We start from the raw sequence: 23,322 nt of genomic DNA, 5'->3' as shown, positions 1-23,322 counted from the left end.
ATGGCGTCACACAGCTCACAGCAACCTCCAACTCCTGGGCTTAGGCGATTCTCTTGCCTCAGCCTCCCAAGTAGCTGGGACTACAGGCATCCGCCACAATGCCCGGTTAGTTTTTTGTTGCAGTTTGGCCGGGGCCAGGTTCTAACCTTACCCACTGAGATACAGGTGCCAGTGTGGCACATTGGGAATGAGTTTTGTAACAGTCAAAAGTCACTTAAGAACTACTGAAGGTCCAACTCTATAAATAGGAATGATACTAAGTATCTCTGAAAGACTGGCTAGAGGTGTTAAGAAGACTAAGACGACTTGAGTAAGAAAGTGTTTAAGCCTCACCCTATCCAATGAGATCGTTACAAATGAGCAAATAAGGCCGGGCTCGGTGGCTCTTGTCTGTAATCCTAGAATTCTGGGAAGCCAAGGCTGGTGGATCACCTGAGCTCAGGAGTTTGAGACCAGCCTGAGCAAGAATGAGACTTTTCCCCACCTCTAAAAAGGAGCTTGTAGTCTCAGCTACTTGGGAGGCCGAGGCAAGAGAATCGCTTGAGCCCCCAAAAGTTTGAGGTTGTTGTGAGCTATGACATGACAGTACTCAACCAAGGGCAACAAAGTGAGACTTTGTCTCAAAAACAAAAACAAAAAAACAAGTGAGCAAATGAGCAAACAGTATCAGTACTAGGAATTATTACATGTATAAAATGAAATAGATGAGCTTAATTTTACTTGGCAGCTTCCGTAAATGTAATAAACAATTCTTGTGGTTCTATTAAAACAAAAGTCTAGGCCGGGCGCGATGGCTCACACCTGTAATGCCAGCACTCCAGCAGGCTGACAGGGGCGGATTGCATGAGCTCAGGAGTTAAAGACCAGCCTGAGCAAGAGAGAAGACCCCCATCCCTATTAAAAATAGGGGGAAAAAAATTAGCCAGGCCTAGTGGTGGGCGCCTGTAGTCTCAGCTACTCAGGAAGCTGAGGCATGAGGATCTCTTTAGCCCAAGAGTTTGCGGTGAGCTATGACGCCAAGCCACTCAACTCCATGGTGAGACTGTCTCCAAAAGAAAACAACGAATCTAACTTTTTTTTTGCAGTTTCTGGCCGGGGCTGGGTTTGAACCCGCCACTTCCAGCATATGGGGCCTGCGCCCTACTCCTTTGAGCCACAGGTGCCCCCCCACCCCTTTTTTTAAAGATAGAGTCTCACTTTATCGCCCTCGGTAAAGTGCCATGGCGCCATAGCTCACAGGAACCTCCAGCTCTTGGGCTTAGGCGATTCTCTTGCCTCAGCCTTTCGAGGAGCTGGGACTACAGCTCCTGCCCGCCACAACTCCTGGCTATATTTTGTTGCAGTTTGGCCAGGGCCGGGTTCCTCGGGTTCGAACCCTCCATCCTCGGTATATGGGGCTGGCGCCCTACTCACTGAGCCATAGGCGCCGCTCCCGAATCTAACATCTTAAAGTGTCATGTTTTTATTTGCTGACATCCTTTCTGCCCTGGACCACATCAATCACCCTGTAGACCAGGTGGCTTCCACCAAAAAAGAGTGTCCATTTATTAGGACCTTTTTCTTGATGTCCCCAGTCCAGTACTGCGTCAAGACTTAAGGGCTCAGAGCCCACCAAAGGGTAACCTCAGCTAGCATAAGGGCTCAAAGAGGATCTTACTAACTTCCCGATGGACGTGCACACCAGACTCGCTCCCGGCAGGCCACCAAGCTTTCCGCCTGCAGGGGTCACGTAAAGTCACGCACAGAGCCGCAGAGCCTTCTGGGAACTCAGTGCATAATGGCGACGCCCAGCCTGCGGGGCCGCCTGGCGCGGCTTGGGAATCCGCGGAAGCCTGTATTAAAGCCCAACAAACCCCTCATCCTAGCTAACCGGGTCGGGGAACGGCGCCGGGAGAAGGGGGGTGAGCAGTTGGAGTCGAGGAAGCCTCGGAGTGGAAGCCAGAGGGGCGAAGGGGCAGCTGGGTATGAGGGTGGAAAGGTGGAGGTCTCCTGGTAACTGAACTTTACCCTATTCTGCCCCTCTAGAGGCTACCTGTATTACGGAGATGTCGGTGATGATGGCTTGCTGGAAGCAGAATGAATTCCGCGACGAGGCATGCAGAAAAGAGATCCAGAGCTTTTTTGATTGTGCTTCGAGGGCTCAGGTGACAGATGGCTCCAGGGTGCATTGGGAAAAGAATGGGGGCGGGAAAAGAATGGGAACAAGTAATGGTTCTCCCTGACTTTTGCTAGGTGATAGAAAAGTCTTTCTCATTCATTTGGGAGCTACATCACCCATATCTAAGTGGGAATGGCTGCAGTTTTAAAGCCTTTGTTGACCGATTTATTTCCTTTAGCTTCACTGTGTGTAAAATAAGGTTAATGTTAATAGCTACCTTACAGAATTTTGTGAATGTCAAATGAAGAAATAAATGGGAAAACCATTTTTTTTTTTTTTTTTGGAGACAGAGCCTCAAGCTGTCCCCCTGGGTAGAGTGCCGTGACATTACAGCTCACAGCAACCTCCAACTCCTGGGCTCAAGCGAGTCTCCTGCCTCAGGCTCCCAAGTAGCTGGGACCACAGGTGCCCGCTACAACGCCCGGCTATTTTTTGGTTGCAGCCGTCATTGTTGTTTGGCGGGTCCGGGCTGGGGATTCGAACCCGCCACCTTAGGTGTACGTGGCTGGCGCCTTAGCCAGTTGAGCTATAGGTGCCGAGCCGGGAAAACCATTTTGAAAAATATGAACTGCTACTCAAATAGACATTCTTGTCTGAAATAGAACTAAAGAGTGTGAAGCTGTCTAAAGGCAGGTTGTTTGGTTTCCAGCCTAGACTTAGTTGCTAGTTGACATAGTAGCTTATAATTACAGTTATTTGCAGGTTCCAGGTCCCTTTTGTTGAAAGTAAGGAAACATTTCTCTGGGCTGGTTAATATCTTGGTGCACTTTAGGGCTTTGTGAGAACTATGGGCCTAGGTCAGGACAAACTTCAGAAGTGTCATTCTTAACATTTGTTCTGTATTTTCAGGAAGCCCGGAAGATGAGATCAATCCAGGACTCCCTGGGAGAGTTTGGGAGTTTACCTCCCAAGAAATTGAATAAATTGTTACAGAGGTTTCCTAACAAATCTCACCTCAGCTGAAAATGGAAAAGCATTTTCAATGACTGAACTGTATCTTCTGAGAACTATGCACATTTTAAAGACGTTTGCACTTTTGAAGAGTAGAATGAGGCAAAACACTTTTTTCAGCCTTTGGAATCATGGTCTGGGTAGAAGTTTATCTTGAAATAAAATCCTCTGAAGAGAATTTGGCCTTTTGTTATGAATTAAGTACTCCATTCTTGAGCCCTGTATCCTCTCCTAGACCTTGGAAGTTCTTTGCTCCCTGATTTGCCCTGGGAGCAGGACAAAAATCTTCATCTTGTCTTTTCCTGAATTTGAAGTCCTTTACACCATTTAATGCCCTTGCTTTTGGATTCACTAAGGATATTGAAGTTTGCCTTCTTCTGTAAGTATTTAGTGACTGCCTGTTTTGTGCATAGTCCCTGCAAGGTGTTCCCTGAATAATCAAGTTCACAAACTGGTGACTGGAGGTTCTAAGGTGCATTTTATATGACCCACATAGTTAAAAAGTTTTTAAATTAGCTCACTACTTTCCAAAATAGGAAAAAAAAAATCTTTAAAGTCCATATTTTAGCTTTTCTTTTAAAAAAAAAATCAAAAGCTCTGGTAACCCTATTTTTTTATTCCCATGTGGTAATAGTCAAGTGGTGCTGATTATCATTTTTTAATTTTAGGGATAAGGACTTGCTGCTATGTTGCCCATTCTGGTTTCTTTTTCTTTTTGAGACAGAGTATCACTTTGTCACCCTCGGTAGAGTGCTGTGGCATCACAGCTCACAGCAACCTCAAACTCTTGGGTTTAAGCCATTCTCTTGCCTCAGCCTCTCGTGTAGCTGGGACTATAGGTGCCTACCACAACGCCGGGCTGTTTTGTGGTTGTAGTTGTCATTGTTGTATTAGCAGGCCTGGGCTGGGTTCAAACCCACCAGCTCTGGTGTATGTGGCTGGCGCCCTAACCACTGAGCTACAAGTGCCAAGCCGCCTAGTTAGGTTTCAAACTCCTGGCTTTACAGTGCTGGGCTTAGAGGTGTGAGCCACCATACCCCACCATAGAGCTGATTATCATTTATCACTATTCTCTAATGATTGTACGACTAGACTTTCCCAATGTCAAAATAGACTTAATTGACAGTTATCTTCTTTGTGTAGTTCTCATTCACTTCTCTCAAGTTGTCTGCCTGGTTGCTAAAGGAATTTACTATTGTGATTCCCCCGATAACTAGGAACTGCATGGCATTTTTTATATATACTTTCAGGAACAATTTCTTATTATTTTCTATATTTTTAGAGACATCTCACCCAGGCCAGAATGCAGTGGCTCAATCATAGCTCATTATAGCCTGGAACTCCTGGGCTCAAGCTGTACTCTTGCCTCAGCCTCCTAAACAGTTAAAACTACAGGCACATGCCACGACACCAGGGTAATTTAAAAAAAAAATTTTTTTTTTAGGGATGGAGTCTCACTATGTTGCCCAGTCTAGTCTTAACCTGGCCTCAAGTAATTCTGCCTCTTTCTGGCGTACTTGAGTTAACCTTTTGCATGTACCTTACAACATTAAATATGGGACAAAGAGATCAGTGGTTTTTTAATGCTCCAATGCGAAAATTATTAATGTGAGAAAGGGTCTTGCCTTTCCAACACCCTGACAGCTGCCTCTTCTCTCCAGTCCTCATATCCTATGAGTTGAGTAGAGCACTGGGCAACTGCCTAGTTCTGCAAGCTGAACCTTTTAGCTACAGGAAGAAACTCAGGACTTAGGAACTTTTTTTTTTTTTTGAGACAGAGTCTTACTATGTTGCCCTTGGTAGAGTGCTATGGCGTCACAGCTCACAGCAACCTCTAACTCTGGGGGCTTATGCAGTTCTCTTGCCTTAGCCTCCCAAGTAGCTGGGACTACAGGCACCCACCACAACGCCTGGCTATTTTTTGGTTGCAGTTGTCATTGTTGATTTTAGCTGGCCCGGGCTGGGTTTGAACCTTCCAGCCTTGGTGAATGTGGCTGGTGCTGTAACCATTGTACTGTGGGCACTGAGCCAAGTTAGGGGTTCTTAACCTATCTCAGTAAGAGTTCTGTGAACTTGGATGGGAAAAACTGAAGCTTAGCATTTTGATTAGGACTGTGGAAAACAAACCACAGTACTATTAGCAATCCCTATGTGAAATCAATAATTTTCATATTATTTTACAGTTATGAGTATCATTTACAGTCATCAATTGCTTATAAAAGTAATAATTTTTTTGAGACAGTCTTACACTGTACTTCAAGCTAGAGTGCAGTGGTATTATTTCAGCTCACTCCAGCCTCAAATACCTGAGTTCAAGTGATCCTCTTGCCTCAGCCTCCTGGGTAGCTGGGACTATAGATATGTGCTATCATGCTCAAGTGATGTTTCTATTTTTATAGAAATAGGATCTTGTTGTTGCCTAAAGTTCGTCCCACCTTGGCCTTCCAGAGTGCTATGGGTGTGATCCATTGTATCTGGCCGAAAAATTATTTTTCTGAGCAAGATCTCACTTTGTTGCGCAGACCAAGTGCAGTAGCTTGATCTTATCTCACTGTAGCTTCCAGCTCCTGGGCACAAATGGTCCTTCTGCCTCAGCCTCTTAAGTAACTAGGGACTACAGGCACAAGCCATCATACCTAACTAATTTTTTCTTTCTTTCTTTCTTTTTTTTTTTGAGACAGAGTCTTACTTTGTTGCCTAGTAGCTCACAGCAACCTCACATTCTTGGACTCAAGTGAACTTCTGCCTCAAACTCCCGAATAGCTGGGACTACGGGCATGTGTCACCATGCCTGGCAATTTTTTCCTATTTTTTATTAGAGACAGGTTTAGCTCTTGCTGGTCTTGAACTGACTGCAAGCAATCCACCTGCCTCAGCCTCCCAGAGTGCTAGCATTACAGACATGAGCCATGTGCCTGGCCTAATTAATTTTTTATGGAGAGGAGGTTTTGCTATGGTCTCCAGCTCCTTGCCTCAAGCAATCTTCTCTCCTCAGCCTCCGAAGGTGCTGGGATTATAATAGGCATGAGCCAAGGTCTTTGGTTCTAGTTGAAAAGTTAAGGTAGTGTTTACACTTCCTACTAGATCTTGTCATTTGATATGTAAATAGAGAAGCATCATTACATTACTTCAATTGATTACAATAATTCCGATAATTGTATTTCAATATAATTGGTTTCCTTTGTAATTCTTGTGTTTTATTCTGTGCTTTTATAAACGATTTGGGAAGGGGCCCCCAGGATTGCACCAGACTGCCAAAGGGTCCATACAAAAACAGAAGTTAAGAATTCTTTGGCTAGGCGTTGTGGCGGGCGCCTGTAGCCCCAGCTGCTCGGTAGGCTGAAGCAAGAGAATCGCCTAAGCCCAAGAGCTGGAGGTTGCTGTGAGTTGTGATGTCATGGCACTCTACCGAGGGTGACAAAGTGAGACTCTGTCTCTAAAAGAAAAAAGGAATTATTGGCTCGGTCCCTGTAGCTCAGCGGCTAGAGTGCCAGCCACATACACTGGAGCTGGCAGGTTGGAATCCAGCCCAGGCCTGCCAAACAACAATGACAACTACAACAAAAAAATAGCCGGGCGTTGTGGTGGGCGCCTGTAGTCCCAGCTACTTGGGAGGCTGAGGCAAGAGAATCGCATAAGCCCAAAAAGAGTTTGAGGTTGCTATGAGCTGTGATGCCACGCAATCTACCGAGGGCAACATAGTGAGACAGTCTCAAAACAAACAAACAAACAAAAAAACAAACAACCATTTCCTAAAATCAAATGCTTTCTTTCTTGGTGTTTCCCCACTTAGACCCTAACGGGTCCACTGGTGTGCAGGTTTCTGGACTACAGTTCCCAGAAGGTGATGAGACCTCAGGGCCTATCCAGAGTTAGGACAATAATTCTATCCAATAGTTCCTGTGCTGTCTGTTGACAGCCTACAATTCCCAACACACATGGCGGCTGTTTATTCCTTGAGGACATTATGGACACTGAGTTATTGCTGGGATCTGTAGTCATTTCGTATATCGTTGGGGGTTGGCTTCCTCTTATGATGTCTGAGGGTCGACTCGACAAAAATCGCAGCAATTAAACAAACATGTCCCCTTCATCCGTCCGTACTCGATCCGATTTCCGAACGCGCGAGAACGGAAGCGGCGGTGGCCGGCGCGGCCGGAAGTTCAGATCAGCTGATGGGGGAGGCGGCGCCGCAGCCGCCTAGAGGCCCCGGCCGCCAAGCGCTTCGTCCGGGCCCGGAGTCTCGGAGACTGGCCCAGATCGCCGCTCGCACCTCGCTGTGGGGCGAAGCCCGCTACCGTCTCCCTCCCAGGCCTGAGATACTCGCCCGGCACGGCCGCCCTGAGCGCCCCGGCCACCCCCAGCCCCGGCTCGCCCCTCAGGCTCCGGGCCTCCCCTCAGTCCCCGGCCGGCGGCCCAGGCCCCGGCTCCGCGGGGGGGGACCCGGCCCCGGGGGGTGCGGGCCCTATGGAGCTGATGTTCGCGGAGTGGGAGGATGGAGAGCGCTTCTCCTTTGAGGATTCGGACCGCTTTGAGGAGGATTCACTCTGCTCCTTCATCTCCGAGGCTGAGAGCCTCTGCCAGAACTGGCGGGGATGGCGCAAACAGTCAGCGGGGCCCAATTCCCCCACTGGCGGCGGTGGCGGAGGTGGTGGTGGCGGTACCAGAATGCGAGGTGAGACTGAGCAGGAGAGAAGGGGAGCGGGTGAGCTCTGGCCCGGCCTTGCTCGGGAGCTGTCCGGTACCGGGAGCTGTCCCTAACTGGGAGCTGTCCCAAGCTTAGGACTTCAGGACTCACTTTTCTGGCCTCCCTGGGGTGGGCTGGCTTCTCTACGCGCGCGCGCGTGTGTGTGTGTGTGTGCGTGTGCGTGTTGTTCATTGTGCCCAGGAAATCCTGTGTTGGACACAACGTAGATCTTTTACATCTCTTTTGCAGTTTAGAGATGAGGTAAGGGAGCAGAAGCCTGTCTCTGACTTGGGAATACCTAACTCAGTTCAGCATAAGGCAAACCGCAAAGTAGACAGAAAAGAATGTGGATAGGGGGTGGATTGGGAAGAAGTGACCACCTGAGGTGCATCACCCCATTGCAGAATGCATTGGAGCTTCTTGCTTCAAGGTGATAATCTCTGATCCCAGGTGCACCAAGAAGGCATCCCACCCAAGGGAAAGTGGAGGTGAGCTGGTCTGAGAGAGGGGATTCCATAGTTCATAGATCTTAGGCTTTGCTCCTGGCCATGTCGATCATCTGTGAGAAGCCAAGGCTGGGACCACTGGATTAGAGCCTTAGGTTTCCATTTCTGGGGCCTTGGGGAACAGTGTGGGTAATTGCCTCTAGGTTCTCCTCTTGAAACATTTTTCCTTCTTTTTGCTGTGAGCGGCTTTTATTCTTGGAGCTTTTAGTGAATTAACTGATTAGTGCTATGAAGTTTTGCTTTTAGTAGAGAGGAGAGTGATTTTAAGAGAAGCTCCACAGGCTCAAGACAGCAGCCCATCCTTCCCTGCCTTCCTCATGGCACAGTTTTTGTCCTGGCCTCAGTGGAAGTTGGCTTCCTTTAGCAGTTGAAGTATTTAATTTGTATGATTCTACTCAGGCCATTCTAAGACTCCTATTTTTCAAGCTGCCCTGCAGAGATTTCTGGTGCCCTTTTGGGACAGAGAGAAATTTATATGTGTCATTTTTTAATGAGTGGCAAGAATAGTTACAGACACTCAGGTTATAGGCAGTTTCACTGTGAGTCTTCGTTGGACTCCCTGCTTCTTTCTTATTTGTATGTGTGGGCAGCCTTGGGGATTAGAGCACCCTTACATTGGGTGAAGTAACCGGAATCATGGTGGTAAAGATTTTCCATATATTAGTATTTTTCTGGACAGGTGAACATCTGGGAATGCATCCATATCCCCCATCCCCTGCTATCAACAGTCACTCACTTGTAACAAAGAGGAGTTAACTTTTTTCTTTTAAAGGTTCTTCTCAATTCTATGATTTTTCCGATCTGTCTTCTAATCTGCCTGGCAATTGGTGAGATATACAGTCTGTTGTGTTATCACTGATTTTTTTTTTATTAAAACAGTGTGGAAAACCTTCTTGAGTGGTAACTCCATCCTACTCCTGGTGATTCCAGGAGCAGCAGCAGTTAGGTCCCCTGGGGTAACTGTCTTCCCAGGAGGGCTTCGAGGGTGGGAAGTTGGCAGTTAGGTGTCTCAAAGACAGTGCAGCTGCTCTGGGGTTCCTTTTTAACTTTTCTGAGCTTTGGCCTATCTTTCTTCTTTTGATGGGGCCTAGAGTCATCTAGAGAGAAAAGGATAGTAAAAAAACATTCAGAGATGACAGTGGCAGAGGAGAGATATTAACAAGGTAATATGAATCTAAAATGCTTGTGGTATATGGGAAATTCAATGCTGAGTCACATGAGCAGGGCTACTTGGTAGGGTCCTGGAACACACCTGTCTGGCCAGGAGTTTCCTGGGATAACCCTGGTATCTTCTGTTCTAGACCTTAGGTAGCAGACTGTGGGCTGGGGGTTATCCAGCTCCTCTCCTCCAGATGGAGTCTTAAGGGTTAGTATATCCTGACAAGATACTTAGAATTTTTATCCAGGTCTCCTCTTTCTTTCACAGGGAAGGCAGGACCTGAGGATGTGGCATGGGTGCCAAGTAATCATGGCCCTTCTCATGTCTTCTTCTCTTTTCCCTACCCCAACCTTTGTTTCCAAAGATGGACTGGTGATCCCATTGGTGGAGCTGTCAGCAAAGCAGGTAGCATTTCATATCCCATTTGAAGTGGTGGAGAAAGTTTACCCCCCAGTGCCCGAGCAGCTACAGCTCAGAATTGCTTTTTGGAGCTTCCCTGAGAATGAAGAAGACATTCGGTGAGGCTAAAGGGCTGATGGTGGGTAGTGGGGTACTGATATTCCACTGTCTGCTGGGATTCCCACTGAACAAAGGAGATATTGTATTTGGGGCTGTGGTGAAAGGAAGACAAGGGGAGGAGGGAATGCCTGGGATTTTCCCAAGAAAGAGTGATGCTGGCATTCCCATGCCATTGTGGTCTCTGACAGGGTCTGCTGAAGGTTATTTGCTGAATTGTGGTTATGTCCTCTTCTCCATCCCCCAGGCTGTATTCGTGCCTGGCCAATGGCAGTGCAGATGAGTTTCAGCGAGGGGATCAGCTATTCCGCATGAGGGCTGTGAAGGACCCACTACAGATAGGTGAGAGTCCTCTCATGCCCTGGGGCACCTCTTGTTCCTCATATCCCCTATATTATGAATTAAGAATGTACTATAGGCAGCGCTCGTAGCTCAGTCAGCAGGGCGCCGGCCACATACACTAAGGGTGCGGGGTTTGAGCCCAGCCCAGCCTGCTAAACAACAAGGGCAACTATAACCAAAAAATAGCCCAGCGTTGTGGCAGGGGCCTGTAGTCCCAGGTACTTGGGAGGCTGAGGCAAGAGAATCACTTAAGCCCAACAGTTTGAGGTTGCTGTGAGCTGTGACACTATGGCCCTCTACTCAGGGCGACAGCTCGAGACTGTCTCCAAAAAAAAAGAATGTACTACAAGAAGCTGAAGCATGTCTGAATAACTGCAGAGCTAGGGTCAAGGTCAGAGACCTAGGTCTTGGCAGCTCTCCCTGACCATGCCTATCTTTCTGCCCAGGGTTCCACCTGAGTGCTACAGTGGTGCCACCTCAGATGGTCCCTCCCAAAGGGGCCTACAACGTGGCTGTGATGTTTGACCGCTGCCGGGTCACTTCCTGCAGCTGTACCTGTGGGGCTGGGGCCAAATGGTGCACCCATGTCGTGGCACTCTGTCTCTTCCGCATCCACAACGTGAGGCCCTCCCAATTTATCCTGGCCCTATCCTACGCTCCATCCCCCCCTTCTCTGCTGCATGCCTGGCCACAATGTGAGCCCCATCGCCTCTCCTACTTTGCCTCTCCATACCCAGCTCCAGCAAGCCTTTTCTCAGATTGTTCCTCTCTCTGTGTCCCCTTCAGGCTTCTGCAGTTTGCCTGCGAGCCCCAGTCTCAGAGTCTTTGTCTCGGCTACAGAGGGACCAGCTGCAGAAGTTTGCTCAGTACCTCATCAGTGAGCTCCCTCAGCAGGTGAGGTCGGCACACCCTCCTGTGTCTAGCTGTAGGCCACACATCAGCCTTCCTATTAAGCCCAGGCCTCCTTGGGTTCACCTATGCCTTGTTCTCTCTACCTTTCTCTTTCCCCTTCAGATCCTCCCTACAGCCCAGCGTCTCCTGGATGAACTCCTCTCCTCCCAGTCAACAGCCATTAATACAGTATGTGGAGCCCCTGGTGAGTTTGGTGAGAAAGATGAGCAGTAAGAAGAAAGAGAGCTGGTTAGCAGAGCGCCACTCACTAAAGGCTTGCCGTTGTCAGGGGAGTCCAGGCCCCTATCTCTAGGTGACTGACTCCCTGTCATCCTCAGACCCAACAGCAGGGCCCTCAGCATCGGACCAGAGTACTTGGTATTTGGATGAATCGACACTCACTGACAACATTAAGAAGACCTTGCACAAGTTCTGTGGCCCCTCCCCTGTGGTCTTCAGGTGATTTTGGGTCTCTGCCTACCATGTCTACTGTGGAGGGGAGCATCCCTCAGGTTGTGGACAAATCCTGTTTTCTGTTAATGCTTGCAACCCGCCTTTTACTCCCTGCACTAGCGTAGGGCCTGTCACACAGAAGATGCTGCTAGTGACTCAGTAGAAGGTGGTGACCTGATATAGTTACAGAGTGGGCTATTCTTTTTCTTTGAGACAGAGCCTCAAGCTGTCGCCATGGGTGGAGTGCCATGGCATCACAGCTCACAGCAACCTCCAACTCCTGGGCTTAAGTGATTCTCTTGCCTCAGCCTCCCAAGTGGCTGGGACTTCAGGCACCTGCCACAATGCCTGGCTATTTTTTGGTTGTAGTTGTCATAGTTGTTTGGCAGGCCTGAGTTGGATTTGAACCTGCCAGCCCTGGTGTATGTGTCTGGTGCCTTAGCTGTTTGAGCTATAGGCGCTGAGCCAGAGTGTGCTATTCTTATCTAGGTAGAGCAAGAGTTACTTTTTTCCCCTTTGACAGATCAGGAAATTGAGGCACAGAAAGATTAACAATTTTTTGTTTTTTAGAGTCTTGCTCTGCTGCCTTGGCCATAGTGTGGTGGCCTTATCATTGTTCACTGCAACCTCCACCTTCTAGGGTCAAGTGATCCTTCTGCTTCAGCTTCTTGAGTAGCTGGGACTATAGGCATGCACCACCATGCCTGGCTAATTGTTCTATTTTTAGTAGAGATGGCTGGTCTCAAACTTCTGACCTCAAGCAATCCATTTGCCTCAGCCTCCCAAAGTGCTAGGATTATGGGTGTAAGCCATCACATCTGGCATAATTAAGAATTTTTGTTATGGATGCCCTTTTTCTCTAGACTATATACTTTGAGGTCAGAACTCCTTTTGGGTCACATCCATGTTGTACTTTTATTTTTTTATTTTTATTATTTTTGAGACAGCCTCAAGCTATCCCCCTGGGTAGAGTGCTGTGGCATCACAGCTCACAGCAACCTCCAACTCCTGGGCTCAAGCGAGTCTCCTGCCTCAGCCTCCCAAATAGCTGGGACCACAGGCGCCCTCCACAATGCCCAGCTATTTTTTGGTTGTAGCCGTCATTGTTGTTTTGGCGGGCCCGGGCTGGATTCGAACCCGCCACCTTAGGTATATGTGGCTGGTGCCTTAGCTACTTGAGCCATAGGCGCCGAGCCCCTGTTGTACTTTTACCTGCTTCATTCAGCCCCATCTTAGAGTCATCATTTTCTGGTCTACTACTTTTACAGTGATGTGAACTCTATGTATCTGTCTTCCACGGAGCCTCCAGCTGCTGCTGAATGGGCATGTCTTTTGCGCCCGCTGAGGGGCCGTGAGCCGGAAGGTGTCTGGAACCTGCTTAGCATTGTGCGAGAAATGTTTAAGCGGAGGGACAGCAATGCTGCCCCCTTGTTGGAAATTCTCACTGACCAGTGCCTGACCTATGAACAGGTAGTCCCTCAGAGTTAGATTCATCCTCTCCCTCTCTCTACCTCATTCTCCTCTTTCTGAAAGGGTCACTGAGGAGGCTGCTTTGTCTTTCTGAGTTCTCAGGTGCATCTCACAGCCTTTTTGTCTCCAGATAACAGGTTGGTGGTATAGTGTGCGCACCTCAGCTTCACATAGCAGTGCCAGTGGGCACACCGGCCGTAGCAATGGGCAGTCAGAGGTTGCGGCCCATGCCTGTGCCAGCATGTGTGATGAGATGGTCACACTGTGGAGGCTGGCCGTGTTGGACCCTGCTCTCAGTCCCCAGCGGTGAGTCTCCCCAAAGGCTCACCGTAGCACTGAGCCTGGGCTAACTCAGGATAGACTGAGCCCTCATCTCCTTGTATGCAGTAACATACCATTATTCTAGCTCTATGGAAATGGGGGTTGCTAAACACTAGGGTTACCAATCATTTATGAGTCTGTTTTCTGAGAGGCTTTCTTCCTTCCCTCCCCTAAATAGTTCCCAATTTCCCAAATTTCCCAAGTGTTGCAGAGATGTCTATGGGGCTGGCTCAAGAACTATTTCTCTATGTCCTTTCCCCATGCCCCTCTTCAGGGTGTACACCTACTTCATCCCCTGCTTTCCCTTCTTAATGCAGACTGTAGCCTCCCCAGCAGCCTCCTGTCCTTTGTTCTCATAGCCGCCGGGAACTGTGTGCACAGCTTCGTCAGTGGCAACTGAAGGTGATTGAGAATGTAAAGCGGGGACAACATAAGAAGACCCTGGAGCGACTTTTCCCTGGCTTCCGGCCAGCAGTGGAGGCCTGCTACTTTAATTGGGAAGAGGCCTACCCACTTCCTGGTGTCACCTATAGTGGCACTGACAGGAAGCTGGCACTGTGCTGGGCCCGGGCCCTGCCCTCTAGGCCAGGTGCCTGCCGCTCTGGGGGCCTGGAGGAATCCCGGGACCGCCCCCGATCTCTTCCTACTGAGCCAGCTGTACGGCCCAAAGAGCCTGGGGCCAAGCGCAAGGGATTGGGTGAGGGGATCCCCTCTTCACAGCGGGGTCCTCGCCGCCTCTCAGCTGAAGGGGGAGATAAGGCTCTGCATAAGTTGGGCCCAGGTGGGGGCAAAGCCAAGGCATTGGGTGGGGCTGGTAGTGGGAGCAAGGGCTCAGCAGGCGGGAGCAAGCGAAGGCTGAGCAGTGAAGACAGCTCCCTGGAGCCGGATCTAGCAGAGATGAGCCTGGATGACAGCAGCCTAGCCCTGGGCGCAGAGGCCAGCACCTTTGGTGGATTCCCTGAAAGCCCGCCGCCCTGTCCTCCACCTGGTGGTTCCCGAGGTGCTTCAACTTTCCTTCCTGAGCCCCCAGATACTTACGAAGAAGATGGTGGTGTCTACTTCTCAGAAGGGCCTGAGCCTCCTACAGTCTCTGCTGGCCCCTCGGGCCTACTGCCTGGGGAGGTCTGTACCCCGGATGACCTCCCTTCCACAGATGAGAGTGGCAATGGGCTCCCCAAAACCAAAGAGGTAGCCCCTGCAGTTGGAGAGGAAGATGATGACTACCAGGCTTATTATCTGAATGCCCAGGATGGGGCTGGGGGCGAGGAGGAGAAGGCTGAGGGCGGGTCTGGGGAAGAGCACGACCTGTTTGCTGGGCTGAAGCCACTGGAACAGGAGAGCCGAATGGAGGTGAGGGAACTCGGGGACTGAGGGAGGGAGGCCTGGGAGATTTTTAGCCACAGGTGGGAGGGGCTATCTGGCTGTTGTAGGGAATGTCAGGACTGTTAGTAGGACTCTTAGAACCCTGTAGCAGGCATCTGACTGGCCTTCCTGCCTTCTCTCCACTGCTTCCACATGATTTTCTTGAAATGTCTGATTGTGTCACACTGCCGCTTAAAATCCTTCAGTGGTGGGTGGCACCTGTAGCTCAAAGGAGTAGGGCGCTGGCCCCATATGCCAGAGGTGGCGGGTTCAAACCCAGCCCCTGCCAAAAATTGCAAAAGCACAAAATAACAACAACAAAAAAACCTCTTTAGTGGTTTCTCATTGCCCTTAGGCTAAAAATGAAGGTGCTTTGCAAGACCTGTGAGGCTCTATTTGATCTGATCTTTGCTTGCTCATTTGGCTACTCTGTCCCTAGCCTGCCATGCTCCCTCTTGTATTCATGCTTTTGTACAGATTGGTCTTTCTCCCTAGAATATTCTCTCTGCCTGATTAGTTCCTATTCCATCCTCAGGTCTCAGAGATCATAAAGCTTACTTCCTCTAGAAAGTTTTCCCTGATACTATTTATCTGCCCCAAGTCCAAGTGAGGTGTACTTTCCCCCTGCACCCCCCTTGACCTTTCCCAGTAGTAACTGGCATCACAGTGGCTTTCATGTTTATGTGTCTGTCTATCTAATCAAACTGAGCTCCTTTGATACACCCCAAGACAGGGCCCAGCATATAGCAGGTACTTAAGAAATGTTTGCTACATTAGTGAGCATGATGTCCTGCCCCTGGGAGTTAGGGCTTCAACCTTTCTGGTTCCATATCTTCTCTCCAGGTGTTATTTGCCTGTGCTGAGGCCCTGCATGCGCATGGCTATAGCAATGAGGCCTCCCGCCTCACTGTGGAGCTTGCCCAGGACCTGCTAGCCAACCCTCCTGACCTCAAGGTAGAGCCGCCCCCTGCCAAGGTGAGACAGACCCCTTTTCTCTACCTTCCTGACCCCCCATTTCCCCTAACCTCCTCCCATGTCCCACCCCAAGTAAGAGTTTCCTTCTGCCTCCATCAAGGTAAGTCAGACTCATCTGTCTGCCTCCTGTGCTTCTCTCTCTAGGGTAAGAAGAACAAGGTATCTACAAGCCGTCAGACCTGGGTGGCCACCAACACCCTGACCAAGGCAGCCTTCCTGTTGACAGTGCTAAGTGAGCGCCCAGAACACCACAACCTAGCCTTCCGAGTTGGCATGTTTGCCTTGGAGCTACAGCGGCCCCCAGCTTCTACCAAGGCTTTGGAGGTCCGATGTTCTGTCTGAGCCTTGTACCTCAATCTCTTAGACCTTTGCACCTTGAACTTCATTGAGGTATCAGAAGTTTGAGCTCTTTGCTGTGCCCTCAGGTGAAGCTGGCATATCAGGAGTCTGAGGTGGCTGCCCTGCTCAAGAAGATCCCTCTGGGTCCGAGTGAGATGAGTACCATGAGGTGCCGGGCAGAGGAGCTTCGGGAGGGAACCCTCTGTGACTATCGGCCTGTGTTGCCTCTCATGTTGGCCAGTTTCATCTTTGATGTTCTCTGTGCTCCAGGTATGGCACCTGATTCTAAAGTAAGTGGGAAGCTAGGGCAGGGGTAGCTTTCTCCAAGGAAAAACCAAGAGCCAAGACTCTGAATCACCTTTAGGACCCATCTGTACCCAGCTAGGTACAGATCTGTGGTGATGGGGCTGTTTGGTTCTATTCTATTTTTTCCTGTGATACTTCTCTACTTGACTTACCCCAACTGTTTTCTCAGTTTTTCTTCCCTGTGCTTCTCCCTGCAAAGCACAGGAGGCAGGGAGATGAATCTGACTTACCTTGGTGGAGGAGGCGTCTCTCATCTGGGGTGGGACATGGGAGCAGGTTAGGGGTAAATGGGGGGGAGGTAGAGGAAAGGAGTCTTCTTTCACTTTGGTAGGGGGTGGCTCTACCTTGAGGTCAGGAGGGTTGGCTAGGTCCTGGGATAACCCCAACTTTCATACAGTGGTTTTTCCCACAGGTTCCCGGCCCCCAAGTCGCAACTGGAACAACGAGATGCCTGGGGATGAGGAGCTGGGATTTGAAGCAGCAGTTGCTGCCTTGGGTGAGTCTGTTAGCGACTTAAGCATGTTCATGAGCTAAGGCTGACCCAGGCCTTGAAAGGCATGAAAACTGGGACCTGTTCCTAAGGGATCTATGGTAATGGGAAAGTCAGGATGACATGTGTGAACCAACTAGTGCCTATAAGACAGGAATTCAGGACAAAAATATGTGGTATGGTATCTGGTGTTGTAAGGGCAGCAAAACAAAAATCTAAGCAAAGGCCTTAGGGAGGGTATAGAATATGGAGTGTGGGTCACAAGATCAGGAGGTTCTAGATCAGGGAACACCACAAACACAGTGCAATCAAGACTTCATTAGAGTGAGGAGCCCTGCTTCCCTAAAGTGATAGGGCCATGCTGGGTAGGTAGAGGGGACCAGATTATAAAGGTCTTGAGAAGCAGACTAGAACTTAGGCTGGATATAGTAAATACCTGTAGAATGCTATAGGTAATGTGGGTTGAACCAAGGGAACTCCTTCATATGCTGGTAGCTGGAGAACCCTGGCAGGTTTTTCTTTGCTGTATGTCTACTCTCAATCCCCACGCAAAGCCTTACTTCTCACAGGCATGAAGACAACAGTGAGTGAGGCAGAACATCCCCTCCTATGTGAAGGCACACGTCGGGAGAAGGGTGATCTGGCCTTATCACTAATGATCACTTACAAGGATGACCAGGCCAAGCTCAAGAAGGTAAGGGACTAAGATACTCTTTTTTTGACTGGGAGAGAAAGTGAGCAAATGACGACTTTCTCAGGGAGTTTCCAGTTCGAGGGAAGTGCTACCTGTCCGTAAGAAATTAAGTAGAGAATCTTGGGGACATTTCATAAAGAGTAAGAGAGACTAGTGGTTCTTACAGGAGTGCTTGGGCATGGGGTGGAAGAAGGGAAGCAGAGTGCATAAAGTCATTCATTCATTTATTTCAGTATTTATTGTGTATCAGCACGTTCAGCCCTGTGATAAGTGTTACAGAGGATACCAAGATATGTACAACAGGAGGTTATCCTATAGTTCTAAGTGGGGAAGCCTTCCCCAGGAGGTAGCAATTGGCCGTTTCAAGGAGAAAGGAAGGTAACAAATGTCAGAAATAAAGGCCATTCTATCACTGCTTCTCTGGGGTATCACTGCTTTTCTATTTTCCAGATCTTAGACAAATTATTGGACCGAGAAAGCCAGACGCATAAGCCACAGACACTAAGTTCTTTCTACTCATCTAGCCGTCCAGCCACAGCCAGCCAGAGGTCTCCTTCAAAGCATGGGGGCCCATCTGCCCCAGGGGCTCTGCAACCACTGACCTCAGGCTCTGCAGGGCCTGCTCAGCCAGGGAGTGTGACAGGGGCTGGGCCAGGCCCCACTGAGGGCTTCACAGAGAAGAATGTGCCTGGTGAGGTGGGGGCACTGGGCAGGGGGGAGGAATGATATGGAGCCATGTTGGGGTCCTCTTTCCTGAGCTCATCTCAGTGTCCTATTTTCCCTACCCAGAAAGTTCCCCACATTCCCCCTGTGAGGTTCTCCCACCTGAGGCAGCTTTGACCCCAAGGCCAGAGGGGAAGGTTCCCAGCCGGCTGGCACTTGGCAGTCGTGGAGGCTACAATGGTCGAGGATGGGGCTCACCGGGGCGGCCTAAGAAAAAGCACACAGGTAGGACAGCCTGTGGGATGGCATGAAGAAGATATTCCTGAAGGTTGGAGTCTGACTCTCTGAGACTGACTTGTCTTGGGGGTTTAGGCATGGCCAGCATCGACAGCAGTGCTCCTGAGACAACATCGGATAGCTCCCCAACATTAAGCCGGAGACCACTTCGAGGGGGTTGGGCTCCCACCTCCTGGGGTCGAGGACAGGATAGTGACAGCATTAGCAGCTCTTCCTCAGACTCCCTGGGCTCTTCATCCTCCAGTGGAAGTCGACGGGCGAGTGCCAGTGGAGGTGCACGGGCGAAGACAGTTGAAGTTGGCAGGTCAGTGGGAAGAAATACCTATTTCCCCTGATCTAGTCCACCCTCAGGGCCATAACACTAATGTGATCCAGCCATTTGTCCCCTAACATCTTCACTTACCCCAAACCTTCCCAACCCTTCTGAACACCTATTTCATAGAAATGCCAACCCCTGTCCTTACTCCATTGCCCCTTCAGGTACAAGGGCCGCCGCCCTGAGAGTCATGCCCCCCATGTACCCAATCAGCCATCAGAGGCAGCTGCACACTTCTACTTTGAGCTGGCAAAGATGGTGCTGATCAAGGCGGGGGGCAACAGCAGCACTTCCATTTTCACACATCCATCTTCCTCAGGGGGCCACCAAGGTCCTCACCGCAACCTACACCTTTGCGCCTTTGAGATTGGGCTTTATGCCCTCGGCCTGCACAACTTTGTTTCTCCAAACTGGCTCTCACGTACCTATTCTTCCCACGTTTCCTGGATTACAGGTAAATCCTGGTCCTGATTTGGGTATGGGAGGGGAATTAATTGGTGGAGGTTAAGAGCCTAATTTTTCTGCAGTTACTCATCTGATAGAAGAGACATTCTCATGCGCCAGTGGTGTCTGTGCTCACCCCAATCTGCTCTTCTCTACTTTCCCTATAGGCCAGGCAATGGAAATCGGCAGTGCAGCTCTGACTATACTGGTAGAATGCTGGGATGGGCACCTGACACCCCCTGAGGTTGCATCCTTAGCTGACAGGGCATCACGGGCACGAGACTCCAATATGGTGAGGGCAGCGGCAGAGCTGGCCCTGAGCTGCCTGCCTCATGCCCATGCATTGAACCCCAATGAGATCCAGCGGGCCTTGGTTCAGTGCAAGGAACAGGTACTTCTATAGGCAATCTGGGGATCTGCTCTAGAGCATTTGGGCATGGAGGCTGGGCATGGGGAAAGCTGAGGGCCCAGCTCTTGATTCTCATATTGTGGAGTTTATAAACTGTCATTTGTTCTCTTACGGTGATATCGTACATATTAATATGCTTTTTTTTTTTGTATTTTTAAAATTCCTTTTTATTAAATCATAACTTTGTACATTGATGCATTTATGGGGTTTAGGGTACTGCTTCCATATACAATGTGAAAAGCCTACATCGAATTAAGTAACACATCCATCACAATTATATTCATTTTTTTAATAGTTTTCTTTTTTTTCTTTTTTTAGACAGAGTTTTACTCTCTCACCCTCGGTACAGTGCCGTAGTGTCACAGCTCACAGCAACCTCCAACTCTCGGGCTTAAGCGATTCTCTTGCCTCAGCCTCCGGAGTAGCTGGGACTACAGGCACCTGCCACAACACCCGGCTATATTTTGTTGCAGTTACCACTGCTGTTTTAGCTGGCCAGGGCCGGGTTCAAACCCGCCACCCTAAGTATATGGGGCCAGCACCCTACCCCCTAAGCCACAGGTGCTGCCCCATGTTAATGCTTTTACAGCCATCATTTCTTTCACCTTACAACTGTAAGGTTAGGATTATTCCTATTTGATAAGGAAATGAAGGCGTATAGTTTAAGGACCAAGATGATCACCCAGGCTAGAAAACTTACAGAAGTACCCAGAGAAACTAAGACTTGGATAGGAGGGGGTTGTTAAATTAGTTTGGAACTGGGACTGTAACCTAGGTGTTTTGGTCAGTATTTATTCAGTGTCTGTGTGAAATCTTCATTGCTCCCATACTGACTCTGAGTATCGACCCTGACCTCTGAACCAGCCAACTCTGAGGGAGGCATTGGAATGTCATCTGACACCATCCCTGGGGTAAAGGCCTTTCCTCCTTAACACTGTGCCCTTCCTTTCCAGGATAACCTGATGTTGGAGAAGGCCTGCATGGCAGTGGAAGAGGCGGCTAAGGGTGGGGGCGTGTACCCCGAAGTGTTGTTTGAGGTTGCTCACCAGTGGTTCTGGCTGTATGAGCAAACAGCAGGTGGCTCATCCACAGCTCGTGAAGGGGCTACAAGCTGTAGTGCCAGTGGGATCAGGGCAGCTGGGGAGGCTGGGCGGGGGCTGCCTGAGGGCAGAGGGGGCCCAGGGACTGAGCCAGTTACAGTGGCGGCAGCAGCAGCAGTGACAGCAGCAGCCACAGTGGTACCAGTCATCTCGGTGGGGTCCAGTTTATATCCAGGTCCAGGACTGGGGCATGGTCACTCCCCTGGCCTGCACCCCTACACTGCTCTACAGCCCCACCTGCCCTGCAGCCCTCAGTACCTCACCCACCCAGCTCACCCTGCCCACCCCATGCCTCACATGCCCCGGCCTGCTGTCTTCCCTGTGCCCAGCTCTGCATACCCACAGGTAAGACCAGTGTTCTGCTGCGGGGTATGGCAGGAGGATATTGGGAATTCATGGGGAGTTAGAGTGTGGTACTATGGGAGTATAAAAGGGCTGTTCAAGAGTCCTGATAAAGTGGTGGAAGTCTAGGGGACTCAGCCCAACTAAGAATTGTAGGCATACCCACTCATGGGGCAAGAGAAGAGCTACATCCTAATATAACCTGGTATCTTCCTTGTCTTCTTCTCCCTGCCCCTAGGGTGTGCATCCTGCATTCCTGGGGGCTCAGTATCCTTACTCGGTGACTCCTCCCTCACTTGCTGCCACTGCTGTGTCTTTCCCCGTCCCTTCCATGGCACCCATCACAGTACATCCCTACCACACAGAGCCAGGGCTCCCACTGCCCACCAGTGTGGCCTGTGAGTTGTGGGGACAGGGAGCAGGTGAATGGAGGGGTGGTACACTGGGCAGGGGAGATGGGGAGGGAATCTCCTCTGCCCTTCTTTGGGCTCTGAGTTTCTCATGTGGTTTTTATCCCACCCTCAGTGAGCAGTGTCCATCCAGCATCCACATTTCCAGCCATCCAGGGTGCCTCGCTGCCTGCCCTGACCACACAGCCCAGCCCTCTGGTGAGCGGGGGTTTTCCACCCCCCGAGGAGGAGACACACAGTCAACCTGTCAATCCACACAGCCTGCACCACCTGCATGCTGCCTACCGTGTCGGTGAGAGGAGGTCCCTTTCTGTGTTCCCACCTGCGGTTGTGCCAGAGGCTCTTCAGAGGACTTCCTTCACTAGCTCTTAATTTGTTTACTGTGGGGTCAGGTACCAGGTTGGGGAAGAGGGTAAAGAGGATGCACCCCACCGTATGCCCACAATCTTATCTCCCAGGAATGCTGGCACTGGAGATGCTGGGTCGTCGGGCACACAACGATCACCCCAACAACTTCTCCCGCTCCCCCCCCTACACTGATGATGTCAAATGGTTGCTGGGGCTGGCAGCAAAGCTGGGTAACACCTCCTCTCCCCAGGACCATTGACCCCCCCACCTGCTCCCCCCACCTTCCTATCCCAGACCTCCTTCCTAGCTCTTGCTCAGAGTTGAGGCCTTGGTCGGGTATGTGTGCGTGCGCGGGGGCGGGGGGGGGGGCAGAGGGTTACCTCAGCTCCTGGGGAGGAGGGAGGCTCTCTGTCAGGCCAGAGCTGAGATAAATAAGTTGGGCCCCTAGGGCAGAGGTGGCCACCCCCGTCTCATGCCCCTCCCCCTGCCCCCCAGGAGTGAACTACGTGCACCAGTTCTGTGTGGGGGCAGCCAAGGGGGTGCTGAGCCCGTTTGTGCTGCAGGAGATCGTCATGGAGACGCTGCAGCGGCTGAGCCCTGCTCATGCCCACAACCACCTGCGTGCCCCGGCCTTCCACCAACTGGTGCAGCGCTGCCAGCAGGCATACATGCAGGTAACAATCCAGGAAGTATGGACTAGGGTGAAGCACCTCCTGGGTGGTCACACCAGATCATCTAGCATGTAGGGGAGGGGGCTTGTTCTGTGCTTTGTATTAAGGCTCATCCTACACACATTTCCCTCCAGTACATCCATCATCGCTTGATTCACCTGACTCCTGCCGACTACGACGACTTTGTGAATGCGATCCGCAGTGCCCGCAGCGCCTTCTGCCTGACACCCATGGGCATGATGCAGTTCAACGACATCCTGCAGAACCTCAAGCGCAGCAAACAGACCAAGGAGCTGTGGCAGCGAGTCTCACTCGAGATGACCACCTTTTCCCCTTAAGTCTTTCCCTTCTAGGGCCCTATACAGGGACACAGACCTGTGGCTATGGGGGCCCCACACACGGGGGGAGTGAATCTTGGCTGGACAGGTCATCCCCATTCAGTTCCCTGATAGCCCAGACTGGCAGCTGCTCTTGGGCTATAGCTTGGGGCCAAGATGTCTCAGACCCTAGAAGCCTAGGGATGGGGGAGACACCCCTGTCTGGGAGGGGGCACTGGGTAGCCTCTGGTATTTATTTGGCATTTATAAATATATAAACTCCTTTTTTACTCTAGTCTGCCTGGGCTTTTCCCTTTTTTCCCTCCATGTGCAGATGGACTTTGAACTGGGGGAAGAAATGTCTGATACTTGCTTTATTCTAGGT

At 50.3% G+C, this 23,322-nt stretch overlaps 2 protein-coding genes across 6 annotated transcripts; both read left to right on the top strand.

The window, feature by feature from the left end:
• The first annotated feature begins 1,755 nt into the window (after positions 1-1,755).
• On the top strand, positions 1,756-3,287 carry CHCHD1 (coiled-coil-helix-coiled-coil-helix domain containing 1). The gene is made up of 3 exons (XM_003783551.2): positions 1,756-1,901; positions 2,026-2,144; positions 3,008-3,287. The coding sequence occupies exons 1-3, from the start codon at positions 1,778-1,780 to the stop codon at positions 3,119-3,121; spliced, it is 357 nt and encodes a 118-aa protein (XP_003783599.1). The 5' UTR covers positions 1,756-1,777; the 3' UTR covers positions 3,122-3,287.
• A 4,021-nt stretch (positions 3,288-7,308) lies between these two features.
• ZSWIM8 (zinc finger SWIM-type containing 8) lies at positions 7,309-23,232 on the top strand. Of its 5 annotated transcripts, none has more exons than XM_003783549.3 (26): positions 7,309-7,784; positions 9,826-9,979; positions 10,225-10,319; positions 10,766-10,938; positions 11,106-11,213; positions 11,334-11,415; positions 11,549-11,669; positions 12,932-13,133; positions 13,264-13,439; positions 13,814-14,804; positions 15,660-15,791; positions 15,936-16,115; positions 16,217-16,400; positions 16,849-16,932; positions 17,496-17,620; positions 18,071-18,311; positions 18,410-18,568; positions 18,656-18,884; positions 19,061-19,350; positions 19,508-19,731; positions 20,703-21,194; positions 21,430-21,589; positions 21,717-21,893; positions 22,060-22,179; positions 22,513-22,623; positions 22,755-23,232. In XM_003783549.3, exons 1-26 carry the CDS (start codon positions 7,577-7,579, stop codon positions 23,213-23,215), a joined length of 5,679 nt encoding a protein of 1,892 aa, XP_003783597.1. In that variant the 5' UTR covers positions 7,309-7,576; the 3' UTR covers positions 23,216-23,232. The 5 variants fall into 5 exon arrangements, with proteins under 5 accessions (XP_003783597.1, XP_012656828.1, XP_012656826.1 ...); XM_012801374.2 differs by having other exon boundaries at positions 22,445-22,623; XM_012801372.2 differs by having other exon boundaries at positions 16,834-16,932; positions 21,430-21,613; positions 22,445-22,623.
• Positions 23,233-23,322: the final 90 nt, after the last annotated feature.

The sequence above is a fragment of the Otolemur garnettii genome, unplaced genomic scaffold (assembly GCF_000181295.1).
Source record: "Otolemur garnettii isolate 467f Iridium unplaced genomic scaffold, OtoGar3 scaffold00008, whole genome shotgun sequence".
Lineage (NCBI taxonomy): Eukaryota > Metazoa > Chordata > Mammalia > Primates > Galagidae > Otolemur > Otolemur garnettii.
This window is presented reverse-complemented; position numbering and strand designations above follow the sequence as displayed.

Excerpts from the sequence above, each read along its gene's own strand:
- CHCHD1 (XM_003783551.2), top strand. The coding sequence starts at position 1,778 with ATGGCGACGCCCAGCCTGCGGGGCCGCCTGGCGCGGCTTGGGAATCCG. Across the intron at positions 1,902-2,025 it reads ACGGCGCCGGGAGAAGGGGG|AGGCTACCTGTATTACGGAG; the intron begins GTGAGCAGTTGG and ends CTGCCCCTCTAG. Across the intron at positions 2,145-3,007 it reads ATTGTGCTTCGAGGGCTCAG|GAAGCCCGGAAGATGAGATC; the intron begins GTGACAGATGGC and ends CTGTATTTTCAG.
- ZSWIM8 (XM_003783549.3), top strand. The coding sequence starts at position 7,577 with ATGGAGCTGATGTTCGCGGAGTGGGAGGATGGAGAGCGCTTCTCCTTT. Across the intron at positions 18,569-18,655 it reads GCCTAAGAAAAAGCACACAG|GCATGGCCAGCATCGACAGC; the intron begins GTAGGACAGCCT and ends TTGGGGGTTTAG. Across the intron at positions 19,732-20,702 it reads TGGTTCAGTGCAAGGAACAG|GATAACCTGATGTTGGAGAA; the intron begins GTACTTCTATAG and ends CTTCCTTTCCAG.